Source organism: Pholcus phalangioides, unplaced genomic scaffold, assembly GCF_987345545.1.
Source record: "Pholcus phalangioides strain wild (caught in Gottingen) unplaced genomic scaffold, Ppha-v1.0 ptg000013l_1, whole genome shotgun sequence".
In the NCBI taxonomy this organism is placed as follows: domain Eukaryota; kingdom Metazoa; phylum Arthropoda; class Arachnida; order Araneae; family Pholcidae; genus Pholcus; species Pholcus phalangioides.
Genome location: NW_028301606.1, coordinates 36352931 through 36372745, shown reverse-complemented (window position 1 = coordinate 36372745; position 19815 = coordinate 36352931). Strand labels below are relative to the sequence as shown.

The 19815-nt window shown below is 40.4% G+C and overlaps 1 protein-coding gene across 3 annotated transcripts in view; it reads right to left on the bottom strand.

Annotated features, from left to right (window-relative positions):
- LOC149079010 (arginine kinase-like) overlaps window positions 1-19815 on the bottom strand; it is a 60211-nt gene that overhangs the window by 17344 nt on the left and 23052 nt on the right. For 2 of the 3 annotated variants that reach the window (XM_089241269.1, XM_089241268.1), the window contains exon 2: window positions 16040-16227. In XM_089241269.1, the coding sequence (XP_089097395.1) occupies window positions 16040-16227 (188 nt within the window). Of the gene's footprint in view, window positions 1-16039; window positions 16228-16354; window positions 16476-19815 lie in introns of those variants that run through there. The other variant, XM_089241270.1, reaches the window with a different exon arrangement.

Genomic DNA, 19815 nt, shown 5'->3' with positions numbered 1-19815 from the left:
GTTGGAAAGGGCGATTTATTGTTTAGGTTTGTTGAATCGTCCCGTCTCAAGTTCATATTTTATCCCCGAAACAACCCGGCGGTACGGCCACCAATCTAGGAGGCCAGACCCAACTGCACCTTCCTAGTTGCCATCTCACATTTCTTTGCAGAAATATCTGCATAATTTCTCTCGATCCGATTCATCGACCTGAAAATTTCAAACCCGCACAGAACCAACGAATCAAATTAATCTGACTGAAAATTCTGATCTATTCGTGCATTTCCGCGCATAAGTATCGATAACCACCCCTTGGAATTAATAAGACCAACCGCGTAAAAGCACCAAGGGTTAATCCACGGACCTTATTTAACCCTACCCCAGACATTGTATAGGAAAGACTGTTTGCTTCTCAAGTAGCAATTCTTTACTTTTACATATCTGCTACTAGAAAAAAAATGTGAGCTTATCTGCTACAGAATGAACTTCACTATTTTTATTGTTAATCGCACAAGAGCAGAATGTATCTCGAATTTTCTAAGATAAGCAATGCAGTAGATAAACTCGGCCTTGGAAGATTTGTGTCAGACGGCACAGTTGAGAGATCTCTCCCCATACCCTCCTCTACAATTATTCATAAAGGTTTTTTTTTATTGCAGATCAACCTTCCATAACTTCAAAGTAAACTCGCCGGCCCCCGCGACAGCCGGTGAAGGCCATCGCGGGGAGACCTATATCTGGAACCGATGGGCTGAATGAATGCCGGAATTTTGCCACGGGACTTATCTAATTGCCGAGATCTCTTCCAGCCCAGTTTCGTGGCTGTCTGGAACCGATGGGCTAAAACCAGGCTCATCATTTAGGGGGGGGGGGGCGTTGCGTTCTTCCCCCCCCCCCCCCGGCTTTTGAAAATACACTGAAAATGGTATATATATACACACACATTGAGTACATGTGCTTTGCCCCCCCCCCGGAAAAAGTTGAAATGACGGCCCTGGGGTTTAATCCACGTCGGGCCGAGAAGGGTACGCCTGAGGTCAGCGAACAAATAATGCTCATCCGTAAGAGCAAATCGTTAGATTTATGTAAAATTGTATTGATAAAATCAACAAAGGAATTTCTGCGATGTTTAGTTCTTTATTACTTTCACTAGCATCTTTACTGCTCTTGGGTTCTTCGTTGGATTTTACGAATGTCTCTTCCTACCGACAAATTAAATCATCTTTTATCGGAGATTGACAGAAAAAACACTTTTGAACTATTTTTATTTTGTATATTGTTCCGGATAATTTCACAAATCCTTGAAATGAGCAGAGGGTGAAACAAAATGCAGGACGTCAGATTTATTGCACAGAGCAGCTATTTACACTTACAGTTGAACCCAATTGAAACGCCACCATCCGTCCCAAAGAATTGTGGCGGTATAACAAGTTTGGCGTTATATCGGATCATGGGCGGAATAGTTTCACAGAAGCTTAATTACATAAAATCACACGTTTATAATGAACTACTGTATCCCAGTGTCTTGGTATTACTCCATAAGACAAATAACCTATTTTATACGCATTCAGTTTTAAGATGAAAAAATTCTTAAAATTTTAAAAACTGTACATTTCTTGATAAAAAAAACTTGATACATACACACTTACCTCTGAAATTATTTTAATTCCGCATAACTTCAGAAAGTAAAAGAACTAAATAAAGGAAAGTTGACATTTTTTTTAGTTCGTATTGGTTTGATTATCACTAATTTCCCGTTTCTCAGATATTGAAAGAACACCTTTCGACATAGTTTGAATGGAGCAAATCAAGGGAGACATTAGTACTCGAAATGTAATAACCAGTGAGTCAAAAAAAATGCAATATTGAAAAACTTGGCAATCTTGAAAAAAAGCTTGTGCAATATGCTAATTTTCTTTTACACTTCCCCTTTGAATAAATCTATTCCGTTGAATACGTTCGTTGTTTTGGTTTCTACACGCATTCAGGTATTCTATGTGCAAGAACCCCTGACACCACCATTCTTTATTAAAGTCATTTTCTCTTGCTCTAAACTATTATGTTGACTGATAAGAGTGGAATGAAAAAACGATGAATCCTCAACTCTTTTCAGAAAAAATGACGGGAGAAGAAATGTGGAAATTCTCTTGGAAAATGACTCTTTGAATACATCCAAACAGTTGGCGTTATAATTGATTGGCGCTATATATATATAACTGGTTTTTTCCATTATAATCCCTATATGGAAGACTGTTCACTGAAAATTTGTTGCAGTAAGCGGTTGTCACAGTTTAATGATATATATTTTGTTCACCCTCCCCCGCTCTCCTATAGTCTTATATTGTTTTATCATTAATACTTTATATTCATCGATTTGTGTATGTATTAAATATCCAGTACGAACCTCTTTCCTGGCTCCTTGGCTATAATTCCTTCGACTGAATGTATTTTCATGCTTTAATAAATAAATGATTCCATGATCAAAAATGTTTCCCAATTTGGCTTTTCCCCTTCACACAATTTTACCCTAAATTATGTCAAATATTTTACATTTTCACCGATTTCACAGATCATTGGGAACCCAGTATAACAGTATTTCCCCAGTATTCACCGGCATGCGTAAAAATCAAGGGATAGCAGATTTCTGAATGCAACTCTGGTCAATTCCCGGCATCTCGAGAAAAGCTAGTTCAAATTTTCTGCAATCTGACTCGATTTCCCGGAATGCGGATATTCCCTATGCCGGTTAATGTGGGGAATATGGATCAACCAAATTCTTATTCGTTCATTATGCCCGCTTATCGTAGGCCCGATTCCCGCATGATCAAGTTAGACATTCGCCAAGTCACTCAAAGTCGAGCATCAAGCAGATCTTTCATCCGAAGAGGAGCTGAATCGATAATTTTCTTCATAATTTAACAGTTACGTTTTCGAGCTGGGTGAACATCAAAACAGATTTGATCACCGTTTGGACATTTTGCGACCTCCATGGTCCTACGAAAGAGCAAGGCTAAGCCTGTGGTCAATATCACATTACAATTTTTTACACTATTAAGAAAAAATCATAAAAGCACCCCCTGTTTAGTCCTCACGAGGTGGCCAGAAAAGTTTTCCAACTTACGAGAAGGGATCGCAAGGTGACGTCTTCAAAAAGTTGAAAAAAATTGCCCCCCACTGGCTTCACTCATTTAAATATGCACAGATATACAAAAAAATCTGGCGGAATTATGGGTCACTAAAAAAAATTAAATATTAATATTTTGAGCACCAAGAATGAATTTTAAATCCCTCAATATTGTTGAATAACTGACGTTATTCAACAGTCAAGTTATAGCCACTACACATCCTTATTCCAGTCGCCTTAGGTCAGGTCAACACCATCTATAGCAGGCCTCCGCGAAGCTCGTGACGTCACTGAAGGTCATCTCACCTATGGCCCATATACTACAAAAACGGGTAAAGATGGCGCATGCGTCGGCCTGCTATATTCAACGGCTATAGGTCAGTGACGTCACGAGTTTTGCGCGGAAGCCTTCTGCTATAGATGGCATTGGGTCAATAAAAATGGTCTAAAAATTAAAATAGAAAAGAAAAATTAGCTGAATAAAATTTTTTTTATAGATATCGCCGAGAAGCTTAAGAGGCGATGAGTAGCTAACTTATTTTAATATTTTTTTGCGAGTTTAATAATTGCACTCCGCTGCTAATTGTTTTTGTATGTTTCTGGGGGAAGGGAATGCAATTAAATTTTTTCATAAGTTTTTCACGGCGACACCTTGGGACCCTATCCTTGTGTTAATCTCCTTTAAAACTCACTAAAAGATCTATCGGCCACACACTCGTGTCTATTTCGCATCGGCGAATTTAGATCCGTTCAGCATTCCTATCAGAAATATTTTCACAAAACTTTTTCCTCCTATCACTGTCCAAGGAATTTTCATCGCGACGATAGACTTTTAATATGAATTGCGAAAGAAAAACAGACTCGTAAAACAGAGGACAGACCATTTCCAATCTTGACCCAGTGAGGAAGTTTTAGAGGACGGATGAAAGTCGTCGCCAAGGCAACCGGCATCCCTTTCCTCCAGCTCTTCCCTCGACGGGGGTAAGCATTGATCGGTTTTAATGTGGATCAATTTCATAACCTGAGCGCTCCGATTTTTCCCTCCGTAGATACTCTAACCATCTATGGGAGAAAATTGCTATTTTCTATCCTTAACGACCAACTGCAGAGAGCATTAAGAAAGAGCTCTTCCTAATTTACTCATTTCCCACATCAAATTACAAAGCGCACTCTAGAGAAGATTAAACTTACGGCCTCTATTGAGGAGCGGGAACATTTGTTTTCACACAGCATACTTGAATGCATCCAAACGAGCACTAAAAGTCTGAGAAACCTCGTTGCTTATCAGCGAATGGACTGGGGATATTGAAACACTAAACGCGGGTCAGACGAGGATGTATGATTGTGCCGCCTGTGGCCTACACAAATTTTACCGCTCTTCTCTCTCTGCCATTTTAGTCCAAGTTCCTTGACCACTCAAATTTGTCGCCCTGGGCTTATAGCCAAAGTCCCCCGCCCCCGTAAATAAATGCGCCTCTAAGTCACTCTTTTGGTCATTCACGTGCTTGCACACTGTCACTCTTGGTTGTTCACTGACCTGGGCCCTCGCTCTCTACGTCTCTTGTTGCTCTTTAGATCACTCATGCTTACACAAGCTATGGGTCACCCACCTATGCGGTCCCTCACTATAGGTCACTTTCGATAACTCGATCGCTTGCGCACTGTTCTAGTCACTCGTTTGATGACATAGTCCCTCCCTCATTAGGCAGAGGTGCATTTATGGTTCTATCGCCTGAGAGCCAATACAAAAATTTAGCTGCCCTTCTCTAGTCTCATTTTATTTTCTTAACCATTCACTCCGAATTTCTCGTCACGGTCACCGTCAAACCGAAAGATAAAGGCCGCATCGCCATTGGCAATATCGGCTCATTGTCCTCACGGACTGGGGATACTTCTGCAATTTATTTATAAAAACATTACAAAATACATTATAATCAAATATAAAATCATAATCTAGGTATAAAATTATTTGCAAGATCATAATCTACGTAAACAATCGGAAATCAAACAATACTATATCGAATATTAAATCAATTCGAATATACAACATCCACGGCATTATACTGTCAGTCAGTCTTCTTTATGTAGTAGAACCTCTCAATACCGGACACCCATGGGACCAGAAATTGTCCGCTAATGGAAAGGTGCGATATACAGCGGACCCTCGTTTATACGATTTTTACATTATATACGTCGTTTGTCTTCGGTCGCACAATTTTTTGGTTCCTATTAAAATGCATGTTACTGTAAACGTGATACACCGGTTATGCATAATCAACAATAGTCTAAAAAAATTGATTTAATCACTTTTATCGGCGATTATGCATAATTTAAGTCCCAAATAAAGTTGGAAAAGGGTATAATACTGTATATGTAAAAATTTATATAACCTTTCTCTTCAAACCACACTATTTTTACCCGTATATGATGCGCAATACAAGTATTTTGCAATACAAATTAAAATAAGTGAAGATAAACATTTATATAACATTGTCTTGATACATGTGAAGGAAGCCACACAACAAACAAAACCAACATTACCATTCGAGTTCACCATCCCTAACCAGTTATATTAATTGAGGATTCGTATTCACAGACTTGATAAATTCTTGGTTTGTGACCAAAAATTAATAAATCAGAAAAAAAGTTAGAGGTTGCCCGATTTTACTGTCCGCTAACGGGGAGTGAAATACAGTAAAACCTCTAACGGCCACCTCCGAACAACGGCCACATTTTGTTGGAACCAAACGCCGTCCCATAGACTTAACATTACAAGAAACCTAACAACGATTTCTGAATAACGGCCACTTTGGACATGGAGGGTGGGTATATTGAAGGCAGTGGAAGAAAAATTTTTTAATATATCAAAATCAGTTATATAACTACCGTAATCAGTTACAGAATGGATTGTCATTTCACTTGCTACGTACATGCGTCGAAAATTAGTTTTTCTTTTGGGGTCATTCAAGTGTTACGTCAGCATCGAGGGGGTTTCGGATTTGCTGACTTTGGATGGCAAGGGGTTGAAGGTTGCTTACGTCATCAACCATCCCTTTTAAAAAATATATGAAATATTCTAAGCTGCTGACGAAATTTTGCTGCCAGGCGGGAGGGAATCTGTTTTGCTGACGGGGGGGGGGGGGTCAAAAATGGCTGAAAATCTGCTTAAGTAATACTTGAATGGCCCCTTTCCAGAAATACAACCTCTCCCAATAACGGCCACCTCCCAACTGCGGCCACATTTTCACGCTCCCATTAGTGGCCGTTGTTGGGAGATTTTACTGTACATTGAAGTCCTATTCCACGGGACCGGAGAAAGTACGTTAAGGGGGGAGGTTCCACTGTAGTTAATCACTAGAGCCCGGAAGTTCAGGCAAAATGTCATAAATGCCCTTTTTGCCTATTTTCAAACTTTTTGGTAAAAATGCCTACTATTTTAACATAGTTTTAAGTTTATTAGTGAATCTATAAAACTTGGATATTTTGGGGATTGATAACTTCAAAAGAATTGCTCTTTTTAAAATTTTCCGACAATCGGTATTTAATTATCAGAAAGCCCCATTCAGACACAATCAAGTGATCTGAGATTGGTGTTGACGAGCATTGACTTTGACTGGATGGTGTTAGACATGAATGTTTCACATGAACGCAGCCCGTGTTAGAAAGGCACAGGAAAATTGGAAATTTGTTCCCCACAGGCTTCGCATAATGTCTCGCTCAGGAATTGGGACTGCGTTTTACGTATATAGCGGGCCGATGATTGTCCCAAGGTCTTGAGTTGACGTCATGGCTCACACAAGGCCGGGTAGGGATCTGGGGCCCCATGTTTTGATTTTTTGCACCATAAATGCACTGCAAACAACCATGGCTATTGAACACATTTAATATTCGATTAAATTGACAAGAGTTGCCCCCGAGGGGGGGGGGGACAAATACTGCCACAAAGGTTCCCGCATAAGTGTTAATATGGAAAAAATTTATTTTTGCAAAAAAAAAAACATGATAGCCGTTTCAACTATTGAAATGATTCCAAATACGACAAATACGCGATTATTGGCAACTCGGGGGAGCCCGCCCCACAGATCATACTGCCTACAGACTCCGCGTCTGGTGATGGTGGTGCTGAAATTGGAATATTTCTGAGGGTCTACCGACATTTTATTTTGGATCTGAAATCAATTTAACTTGGATAATGCAGTTATTATAAACTATAATTAAAACAATAGACGGATTAAATGCAACCGATTTTTCAGCTAGTTTTTGGACCCTTAATACCTTTAGTTATTTTTAATTTTTTTCTTCCAAAAACTGCCTTTTTAGTGCTTATGTTAAGCATTTTCAGTGGCTTTTTGCCTGGCTATTTAGACCATTTCTAGTGCCTAAACTTCCGGGCTCTTGATCACTTTCTTTGTGAATGGCGAGGTTGTGTAGCCTGTCCTTGTACTATCAGTGACATCTATGAGTTAAAATGACATTACTATGGGATCACTGCCTTCAATCCATCTAATTATTTTATCTTGACTTTATTCACTACTTTTGTTTTTAAAAATCTGTTCCTGAGGGCGACATTGTTTAGCAGCGGGCATAGTCCTGTCAACCTTCCACCCTGGGCTAGAGGTGCTGCTAAGCCGTCTCCCCCCCCCCCCGTAAATATGCCTCTGACGTAGGGGATTTTGTATTCAAGTTCTGGTCATTCATAACCAGTTCATTCAAAGAACTAGTTCCGAGAAATAGAGTAAAAACCGGGGTCGATAACCCGTAATAACCAGAAAAATTCAATAACAATACCCCCTCCCAAAAAAAAAATTAGAAGATTCGAATCAAAATTCAAAATCTAGTTTTAATGACTGTTCGTGACGATCAGATATCAAGGTCAATATCGATTTTTCCATCAGGAAAACTATTTACCGAGTAAACATCGCGTGAAAAGTATGTTCAAAATTTTGCTTGTTTTGATGGATTTTTATTTCTTCCGTGGAACGAGACCATTACGAATGTCTATCGTGTAAAACTGCAGACTGAAAAAAAAGGCAACATGTCGCCATGCTGACAAAAAAAAAACTATAACCGTACTTATATGTCATTACGACGCAAATAATCCAAACCGTGCCCTTGAAATCCGACTCGCAACCAATGATATGAAGAGATTCAGAGCAGCTTGGAACTTATTGGAAACAGAGGTACGAAATTTGATAACTTTGGTCTAAAGCTGGGGTTCTTAAAGCTACGATACGTTAGTTTCATGGGCGAGGGTGGGCACGGCGCTGATCCAGGACAGATGGTCGGGAGGAGCAAATATGGCGTATACAAGATTCATTGAGACTGGTTATTTGTGGAGATGAAGATTACAAGGAAGTCATCACTGCCTTCACGGGGACTCGAACCCCGGTCTCTCGCTTGCCGGACGAGTGCTCTACCATCTCAGCTATGGAAGCAGATGGAATATATCTGCACCGTACGCCGTCCATGTACGGTGCCTTTCAACATTTTATTATATATATATATATATATATATATATATATATATATATATATACTTCCATAGCTTAGATGGCAGAGCACTCGTCCGGCAAGCGAGAGACAGGGGTTCGAGTCCCCGTGGGGGCAGTGATGAATTTTCTTCCTTGTAATCTTGATCTCCACAAATAACCAATCTTTCGATGAATCTTGTATTGACTTATCCATTGTATTTATGGATTCTTGGGGGGGGGGGGGTTGCTCCCTTGAATCCGCACCTCATTATTGGATAGTTTTGTAAGTTACGGGAGAGACCCATTTTTCCCATATTATTCGATGTGTTCCGCGCCCGCATACAAGAGCCGTAAGCAGAAAAATGAAGCAAGGGTGGATTGCATAATCATTAACCCTTACAGCAGCAATCCCGAGATATCTCGTTCTTAAAATCCTCAAAATGGCAACTCTGAGCCCAAATACAACGGTAAGTTTTCTTCTCCTGATAACGTTTTCCTTCCCCTCCCCCGTTCTGTCAATCAACTGCTAGTGGGCGAAATCGACTTTTATTCAAAGCTCGATAACACTGAAGTGGAGAAAGGATGTTTTTTCTCTTCAAGGTACTATAGTATTATTGCGCACATCATAACAGAAAACGAATCTTTATTCTTTTGCGTTGGGGGTATTTATCAGCTTGCAATCACGAAAAAGTTCTTGAAAATAGGTGGCAATTTCTGGAAGGTTTAGAGATTTCAAATGTGGCAGTTATAATGCTGATCAGGAAAATTCTAAAAGCAGTTCTAAGGGTTAACCATTAGGAGGCTCAGCTTCCCTAAAGATTATTGGGTTCTTCCAGTACTTTGATAGGTGCCGGGGCGGTTTTATTGGAATCGCGAAGCCAAACCTATAATATGAATATTGGTCGATAAAAATTTTGCAGGGTCGTTTGCAGGATCTACCTTTGGAGGGACGGGCACAAAAGGCTTAGGAAGTGAGTTATTTCTTTCTGAGAAATATTAAGTCAGCCTTCAAATTGCATCTAAATTAACTGAAATCGATTGAGTAAAGCAAATTAGATTTGCTTTCTAAAGTTTTTTATAAAAATGCTTTGAAAGATTAATGTTTGGCTTGGGGGGTACGAGCCCTCTATGCCCCACCCCTCACGTACGCCTCAGATTCCAAAAAATAGACCAACAGATCAACAATTCTCCATAAGTCAATCCCAAGCAGGGGTTTGGGAAGTGTTTAAACTTATTGATTTCAACGCCAATATCCACTGGAGATACTAATTGTTTAGAATTATGATAAAGGAAATTCCAAGCTGTTCAATTGCATTTCGGACAACACCAACCAGTTTCGCTCAAACGGTCAGCAACCGATAAATTCTTTCAAATGGCCCAAGCTCATTAAAAATATGGGAGCCCTGGTTACACGGATTTCGTTTAGAAAAAAAAATTATACCAAACTGTTTTTAACGAACGCGTCAATCAGAAATCGATATCGAAACATTGAAAAAAAAAAACCGACTTGAAACTTCACTGAGGCCAACGAGATAACATCGTTTCGTCAGACTGGCAATACGTCAGACATCCACTGACGCGGATGTGCTTCATTAACCACTTGTCAGTTTCATTTATTGTCTGTACCGGAAGTCATGTCCAATATCATTTCGGCTGACGTTGTCCTACTACATCGACTCTTTCAGGCGCCTATAACACAACCGAACATGTTACACGCAAAAAAGAAAATCTGGACGGCTTTTCAACCTCATTTGCAAACACAGACGGAATTATATTTCAAAAAAATATATATACCGACCATGCGAGAACTTTAACTGACAATTTAGAAAAAAGAAATCTACTCCAAATCAACAACGCGTGATAGCATTATCGGGGTCGTAGAAAATCTGGGACGAGTCGTAAAAAAACTCTGCTCTCAACGTCTATGGTTAGTCTGAAATTTATTTTTTATGGAAACCTAGAAGGGAAAAAAATGGGAAAACGGATCTGAAACCTGAATTCTCCCTTTCTTTGTGAAAAATATAAATTCTGTTGGGGAGAAGCATTCACATTATTTAAACCGGTTCCGTTCCGAATGACGGGAGGACAATAGCCAAGGGTTGCTAAAATAAAAATTTCCAGACAGTAAAAAAAAAACCCAGACCAACATAGACGAGTTGGGGCCATTCAAATATTACGCAAGCAGAAGTTTGGCCACTTTTTTTTTAACCCTCTTCCGAACTCCTCTGACGGCAAAATTCAGTATACTGGTGTACTCTATCCAAGAGACTCGTACCCTCAGAGTACGCAGGGGCATAGGAAACCCTTGTCCCCCTCCAAAACAAGAAATTAATTTTGTATTAAAAAAAAATTAAGTATTGAAGAATTTCTTGATTTAAAACGCCTTTTAAAAGCTAGTAATTTAAAAATTCTCTGGAAGATTTACCCTGAATTTCCAAAACCTTCGACCCACCATTGACAACCCCCCCCCCCCCCCCCAAGAGAAACTTGAAACCTCCATCCTCTTAAATTTGCTATCTCAAGATTACCAAGCACCATGTGATATTTTTTTAGCTGGACAAGGAGCTAATAAAGAACCTGTCAAACTTATCATGCCCCATGGCCCCTCCTACTTTCTACTGGTATGGCCCCTTCCATACTTTTCAAATAAAATGAAATATCAAGGTGGTGAAAACTATAAACTGCGTATTTCAAGTATAACAGGATTCTCAGCTAAATCTGCTTCATTTATTTCCCTGACCAAAGCCCATGAACAAATTTTGGCCATTAATTAACCTTCCAAATGTTTTTCAAGTCCCCCCACCCACAGAATTTTTTTCCTAACTTACCAAATACAATAATAGCCTATAGCCAAAAGTCTGTCCATCTTGAGAAGTTGGACATTTTCTTGATTTTTCTAGAAAAATACTAGACGAATCGTCCTGAAATTTCGGTCATGTAAACCCTTGTTAGTAACCTATTAACAATTTCCATTGAAAATTCAGTCAAGAGTGCATTTAGGGGACAGTAAAGAAATAAATGTTTTTGATCAACCCTGGACTTGAAACTTTCACAAAATATTTTACTAGCTTTGTGTAATACCTTTATGCCTTTTTGTGAGAATTGCATGCATATTCACGAAGCTAAAAACTGGAATTTCTAAAACATCCTATTTTTTTGCGCTTATAAGTTTTCAACCAATTTTTATCGAACTCAAGTCAAAACCTTTCTCGAAAAGAAATCTTTACACTATACATATGACTGAAAAAAAGTAAAATGGCATCACTCAATATTCAATGAAATAGACGCTAAGTCTATGCACAGGAAATGGTGTCCAGCACACAACCACACCATAAGAAATTGAATATATATGTTTTCCTGTGCATGCATAATTAAAAATTTACATAAAATGTCCCATTGAATATTAGGAAATCACATTTTGAATTTTTTAAAGCACGTTTCTTGTAGTGTCAAATTTTCTATAAGTCCCAAATTGGTTGAAAACTCTGCATGTTATAAGTGAAAAACATTCAATGAAAAAACTAATTTTTATTTAAAAACATCTTTATGAACATGCACGTTATCACAAAAATGCATGCAAGTATTACACAAAGCTAGTGAAATATTTTGTGAAAGTCACAAATCATTCGCAGCTTTTTATAATACAGGGTTGATATCAAAAAAATTTCTTAATTTTTTAAGTGTCTAAAATGGGGGTGTGATGTCCTACTTAAATTTTCACTGAAATTCGTGGGGGATTTGAAAATATACAATGAAAATTCATAGGGTTTAACACGGCTGAAATTTGAGAATGATTCGTCTAGTAATTTTTTTTAGAAATTTGAGAAAATGTAACTAAAATACAGACTTCTAGCTATAAAGTGTATTTGCATATTTCTGACCTCTGCCAGATATTTAAAATTTTCCCCGATCTTAATTTTTCCTGAGACCGACTTTACAGGTCACTGAAATACCCTGTATATGAAGGGTGTATAAGGGGCTGATATGAACAAGGTGATCAGATCTTGATTAAAACTATGAATTTCAATTTATTGCTTTTGCATTTTAGGTGTGGGGCACACAATCCCCACCCCCATCTCTCCGCAGAGAGCGGGCAGACCAACAACCAGTGCTGTCTTAAAGCATGAACCCACCAGGCAGTGCTTGGGGCCTTAGAAAAACAAGCAGTTGAAGAATTTCCCAGGTAGGACCTCAGAAAAATGACTTGGGGCCTCATAATCTTAAAACAGCCCTGCCTATAACATGATTCTGACAAGCATTTACCATCATTGCTTGAAAATATAGACAGATGGCAGCACAAGGAAGAACAAACAAGCAAATTCTGACAACATACGTTAGGGGCCACACATTCCAGCATGTACCAATCCGTTAGAAATGCATGTATGATGTGCATGTACGGTTAAGTTGTCATTGTAGTCCCCCCTCCACCTTCCCCCATGCATATGCCTCTGCCCCCGAACACTACATATATAAAGGAGCTCCAAAATATTTTCCCAGGGCCAGAACTTGTAAGAAACCAATCCCAAGTGGAAAGCGGCCAAAAAATTTAAAAATAATATTTGCTATTTTCTCATTGTCACAGTTGCTTCCCTATTCATAAAGGGGACACAGCCAGCCAGCATCTAGACGAGTGAAAATACTCCAAATTTCAAGTATGCGTATCTTCTTAATACAAGCCCCGCCTCACATGTGCAAAAATTACAGTAGCATTGGGAGTTCTAGCTTCGACTTTCTTCCTTCGTAAAGAAATGGAGAGCAGTCATTGGTGAAAATTCTTAAAGCAAGTTTTACACCCATTTTCTATTTCCCATGTGAACAGGACTTCAGTATTAAGTCTTTCATTTAAAAAAAAATACCTCATTCTACAAAATTACACCTCAAAATTTCTCTTGATAACACTGGACACACTTCACCATTAAATGAAAAAATTATATTGACATAGGAGGAAGTGGGCATCCCTCCCAAGAGGCATACACAGGGCCCCCCCCCCTCAAGCCAACCAAAAATTAGAGGAAAAATTAATATTTCGATGAAAAAATTTAAATATAGAAAGAACCCCTTTATATGCTATATTAACCAAAATCTGTAAACTAAAGAAGGTTTTTGTGGGGGGGCCCCCCTTCTCCAAAGGAGGATCCTGCACACGCCCCTCATTCCCCCAACTTCCTTTTCTAGGAGCCTGCATCCACTTATGCCCCTGGTGATAAGACCTTTTTTCTAAAGTGGCTTGCTTTTTTTTTTCTGGTGGAAAATCATGGATTGGTAGGGAAAAGGTAGGTCGGTGGGGTCGGGAGATAGAGAAAAGGGTCTTTTTCCTGATGGTGATACACCTACCGTGGGAACTGACGCGTATCAAACCGAAAAAAAAATGGCGCAAGACCCATGAGACGAAACGAGTTTTTTTTTAACAAAGAATCCTTTACAAAATCTACTTCCGATTTTCGTTTTTTTTAAACTAATTTTTACACGTAAAATCTGCCTTCAAAAAACATTGCATGTGGCAAGTGAAAATCTAACGCTTTATTACGCGCAGGGCCGCAACTGGGAGGAGGAGGGGGGGGGCGAGAAGGGTCTCGTGCCCCGGGCTCTGGATCAGAGGGGAGCGCAAATTTTCTAAAACTTCTTTCAACGTTACAAGGGGGCGCGCAAGGGCGTAGCGAGGGAGGAACTTTAGGGGGTCTGGTCGTCGTCGTCCCCCCGAAATGTGAGAAAATGACCCAAAAAAGGAAAAAAGATGGCCAAATCCATTGTTCTGCACTTTGGTTCCCCCCCCCAACGAAATTTCTGGCTACGCCCCAGGGGAGGGCGCCAAAATGCGCACTTGCCCCTCGTGACCAAGCGTCTAGTTGGGGCCCTGATTACGCGGCCAGTTCCGTTAACTCAAGGAGCGCAAAATTTTGAAAAAAGTGCGGGCCACTTCAATCATACAGAAATGCGACGCGGGTCACCCCAAGCAGGACAGCAACTAGATGCTTCGTCAGCAGGGGCAAGATCACATTTTGGCGCCCCCCATGTAATGCTGGGGGTGGTTAATTGGTTAAATCTACGCTCCTCTCTGGTTCGGCGTCCGGGCACCAGAGCCGCCTGCACCCAAGCGATCTGAAAAATTGATTGATCTGGAACTACGATAATATTTTACTCAGTCACCCAGGAGCAGAGGCAGATTTAACGGCATGGAGGGCCACCCAGAGCCCCCCCCCCCCCCCCAACTTCTGAAGGGCTTTAAAACCCTAACATTACACTTTTTTCTAAATTACGGGGACGCAGTGTTTTCCTCTTAGGACCCTGATCCGACTGAAATCCGCTTCAGCCCGAGAGAGAAATTGTTTTGGCACCATCCCCCCCCCCCCAACGTGTAATTTCGAACGAGCAGTGAAATCGACGCCCTTTCTGGCCCAGGCGGGCTACGAGGAGTTGAGCATGTATGCGTTGACTAAAAGACAGGGCGGGCGATGGGAGATTGCAAGCTGGTCAGGGACGAGGGCGTTGGACTAGGGACGCCGAATTCACCCTCTCACTGATCCTTCTACATTACACTGGGTACCAAAATGAGTGCTCGCTTCGAATTACATCGTCCCTCGATACAGACGAATTTTTACTCATTAATTGGTGTTGGGAGGGGCGAGCACTTTTACTTCCCTCCCCCCCCACACACACACAGATCCACATACAGGCAGAGGCATGCCCCCCACAAGGGGTGGGCTGACAAGGCTCCAGCCCTGGGGCCCGGGACGATTTTCACCATTTTTTTGCTTTTCCACGCAATAAATTCATCATAAGGGGGCCCCGTGAAAGTGTGGTCGTGGGGCTCCGCAAAATATCCCAACCTAGGGGCGCTGCTCTAGGATTCGGGGCCATGGGCAGAGATGCCGACATGAAGAAAGCATTGGGGAACCTGAAAGTTGCTGCGCAACCCATATATACGGGAATCGGACCAGTGCCGTCTTAACGTATGGGCCGAACCGGGCACGGCCCAGGGGCCTAAAGAGAAAAGGGGCCTCACAAAAATGAGATTTGATTGAAATTTTCTAGAATTTACCTGGTAGGGCCTCAGAAAAACTACTTGGCCCGGGGGACCATGATGCTCTTAAGACGGCCCTGACTCGGGCGCTTAAGCAGAAGGGGGGTGAATTGCATTGTTTTATCAGAAATTATTGGAGGGCTCAGCCTCCCGAAAAATTTATTGTGGGGGGTTTGACCCCCCAGCTTTAAGCCAGCACTGCTAAACAGATGCACATCTACGATAACGTGTCGGTAGAGGCGATTTATTGTGCATGTTCCTTGGGTCGTCCCGTATTTTCCGGGACAAGCGAATTTTCCGCACATTATTCGTGGCTATTTGGGAGGGGCAATCACCTCTCCCACCCCTCTCTTCTAGATCCGTGACTGCTGCTAAAAAAAAAGGATTGAACTAGTGATTACAATAATGAAACACACCCAACACAAAATACGTCATTAACAATACCTGATTGAATGACGTCCATGAGCGTGGCCCCCATCGCGGTTTTCTTATTCTTGACCTTCTCGAAAACCTCGGGGGTCAAATGCTTCTTGAGGAGGGACTTGCAGTCCTTGGCATCTTGGAGCTTCTTGAAGCCGGCTTCCAATTTGTCCATTGTTGCTTTATCGACCATCCTGCTTGCTGAGGCGATTCTGAAAGCACACAACAACAAAAACAATTTGAATAAATTTTGCAAAAAAATGTAAAAGTATAAATTGCCTTTTTCTCATATTTCTAAATATGTATTTATGTTCATATTAGGGCGGATGGGATACATACTTGGAAATGAAAAAACGCTTTTCCTGAGAATAGGAAGTAATCAGTCGATTAATTAATCCTCGAAGAAGCCGGTACCAAAGAGAGAGAACGAATGCACAGCGTGACCGTCACCGCTAGTTGCAACTGCGAGAAGGAATTGAAGAGTAATTTTTGTAGCGGTGGCACAGAATTCTCTGACGCGAGGAGGAGTTAACCGCGCGCGCATGCGCCCTAGCCGCGAAGGTCAAGTTTAATGGCGGAGTGGGGGGGAAGGTGGGAATCAAAAAAACTATATTGTGAAGAGAAAAAGAAAATTTCGTGTTTTATACTAAGGCCGGTATTACACTATGAAAGTTTGATAAAAGTCCTATTATAAAACTTGAAAAATGCAGCCAACAAGGTCAACGATTGCATTTTCTAGAATGTAACCGATAACCTTATTGGTTAGATTTTTCAAATTTGATAAAATCCCTTTTATAAAACTTGAAAAATCCAACCAATGAAGCTCATACGCTGTACATACAGGGTGATTATAAAAAAACTATCCCGACATATGGGACCCTAACTATCATACCATTCACAGAAACTGAATGAAATTTTGGCATAAGGTATTTTGAGGTATGCGCTCAAGAATGATATGGAAAACAACAGTGTCACTCTAACAGTTACGGTTACAGTGAGAAAATTTCGAAAATACCAAATGGCAACACCAAGTATTTTGTATTGGAGTGTGATCTCCATTGTAAAAAACCCTAAATAGCGTTCGAACGGCAACTGTAGCATGAAAATCACCGGCGGTAGATAGGCTAAAAGTGAGGAAAACCAATAAGGACAGAGAAGCGGCATAAAATAAAGCATTTTATTGTGTTTCACAAATTTTCCACATGACCTTGTGGAGCGAGGACTAATCAGGCTGGGATCTCAGCCGAAGAAACGGTGTGACGAATGAAACGAACATTAATGCTCTGGTGCACGGCAAAGTCCTTTTTACTTTTTCCTTGACTAGCTCCGGGGATTTTCGTGCTACAGGTGCCATTCCAACGTTATTTAGTGTTTTTCAGTATGGAGATCGCATTCCAATACAAAAAACTTGGTGTTGCCATTTGATATTTTCGAAATTTTCTCACTGTAACCGTAACTGTTAGAGTGACACTGTTGCTTTCCATATCATTCTTGAGCGCATACCTCAAAATACGTTATGCCAAAATTTCATTGAGTTTCTGTGAATGGTATGATAGTTAGGGGCCCATATGTCGGGATAGTTTTTTTATAATCACCCCGTATTCCAGCAAATGCAACCGATAAGTTCATTGGTTGATTTTTTTCAAGCTTTATAAAAGGACTTTTAGAAAACTTTTATAGTCTAATACCGGCCTACCGGCCTTTTTTTTCATGTTGCATTTTTTTCATCTTTGCATTTCATGTTGTTTTCATTACGAAATCTTAAAAAATGAGGTAGCTTTGATATAGCGATTGAATGAAAAATTCTGTGGAAATTTTCTTCTCCATCGCGATAATCTCTCTTCTTCTTCTTCCTTTCTGTGTTTTTTCTTCTTTTTTTTGGAATTTCTCAGAAAATACAGTCGGAATCCCGTTTTAACGAATACCGTTACAGCGAAAATCTCGTTTTAATGAACACTTTTCCGATCCCCTCGGATAAGTTTACATAGATACAATGCAAAAACCTGGAATTCCTTTATAACGAAATTTTTTGTTATAACGAAGTGATTTCTCCGGTGTCATGGATTTCGTTATAAAGGGATTCGGCTGTGTGACGTTTCGATTACGGCAGGGGTCTTCAACCCCTGACATTGCATGCAAAAAAAATATTTCCATGGATCCCGAGGGCCAACAAGTCATATAGGTCTGGTATCTGCACCACACAGTGGCATGGCCCTACACATCCTCAACCTTTAGAATGCCTGCGGCCCGGTTGATTGCCTTTCTTGTGGGTGGAAGGCCCGGTCATGAACACAACTGATAGGAAATAAATGGTGTTAATGAAACAGAGAATCACTCACGGCCCGGTTTTACTGATGTCAGGGCATGGCCCACCACTTAAGGCATGGGCCCACCCGTACTCGGCCCGGATGCCTCAAGAGAAAAGAGGGCCTCAAAAAACAGACATGTGGTGGAAGTTTTTAAGAATTTGTTTGGCAGGGCCTCAGAAAAATCACTTGGCCCGGAGGCCCATGATGCTCTTAAGACGACCCTGGTATCGGTTGAGCTTTAATGTATTGCACTTCCAATTAGCGAACAATATATTCAGACAAATCTAATTTTTTTTTTTTTTTTTTGCAAAATTCTAATTTATTAATTTTTGTTCATTAATCGAGAATTTATTATATTCAATAGTGATTATGTATAATCCCAAGGTCGTGTTGGTAAAAATTATAAATCGTCAATAAAAAAATCGTCTTATAATTAACTGAACATAATTATGGTCCAGGACGATGAACTCGAACGGTAATGTTGGTTTTGTTTGTTGATGCGTGTGAAGAAAGCCAACATTACGAGACTGATAATGTTGTGAATGTTGTCACATCTTCTTTACACTTACTTTAATATAATTTTATTCGAAAACATATGTATGGTGCACGTATCATGTATGGGTAAAAATAATTGATTGGTTTAAGGAAGAGAAGAAAGATTATGTACAAATTTTTCCATATTTATCATTTTTATTTGCTAATTATGCATAATCGCAGGTGAAAGTGAAGTTTCAAATCGAACTTTATTTATCGAGGCAGGTGGTGGTTATGCATAACCACTGCAGCGGTGCTCACTTTTGCACATCAATATATACATTTTAACATTAACATTTATAGGAACTAATTGCAACCGAAGCCAAACCTCGTATAAATGTGAAAGTCGTATAAACGAGGTTCCACTGTACATCGTACCTCCCCGTTAGCGAACAAAGTTTTTGGTTCCCATGGTTGTCCGTTATCGAGAGGTTCAGCCAAATGTTCACGATATCTTAATGAGACCAAGGGAAAGAGATTTACGCAATAACAAAAATGGTTCAATTTTTGACCACCAGGTGAATAAGTGGTGCTTTTTTATTGAATTTTTCTTCTTTTTCCATGGCCCTTATAGCGTATATACCAAGAGTTTCGATAGAATACCCCCCCCCCTCCCCCATCAGAACTTGCGCTTCATGGGTCTGAGTAGTGTCAGAATACTCTGAAACTACTCAGACCTATATAGCACCCGTTCTGGTGGACTAATCCCCATGAACACCCTCGGTGACTCAATTTCCCCCCCCCCCCCGTTAGAAGAGAATGTATCCGCTTGTATACGGGAGTCCAGCAAATCACTCAAGAACAACGCATGTGACGCGCTGCGTGGATACAAAAAAGTTTATTCCCCCACCCCATAAGTGAGACAGGACGAAGGGTCTTTAGAGGTCTACTAGAGAAGGAGGACTCTAGAGGAGACTCATCAAAACGGGGGATGTTAGTTCAGGGTCTTAGAGGGGT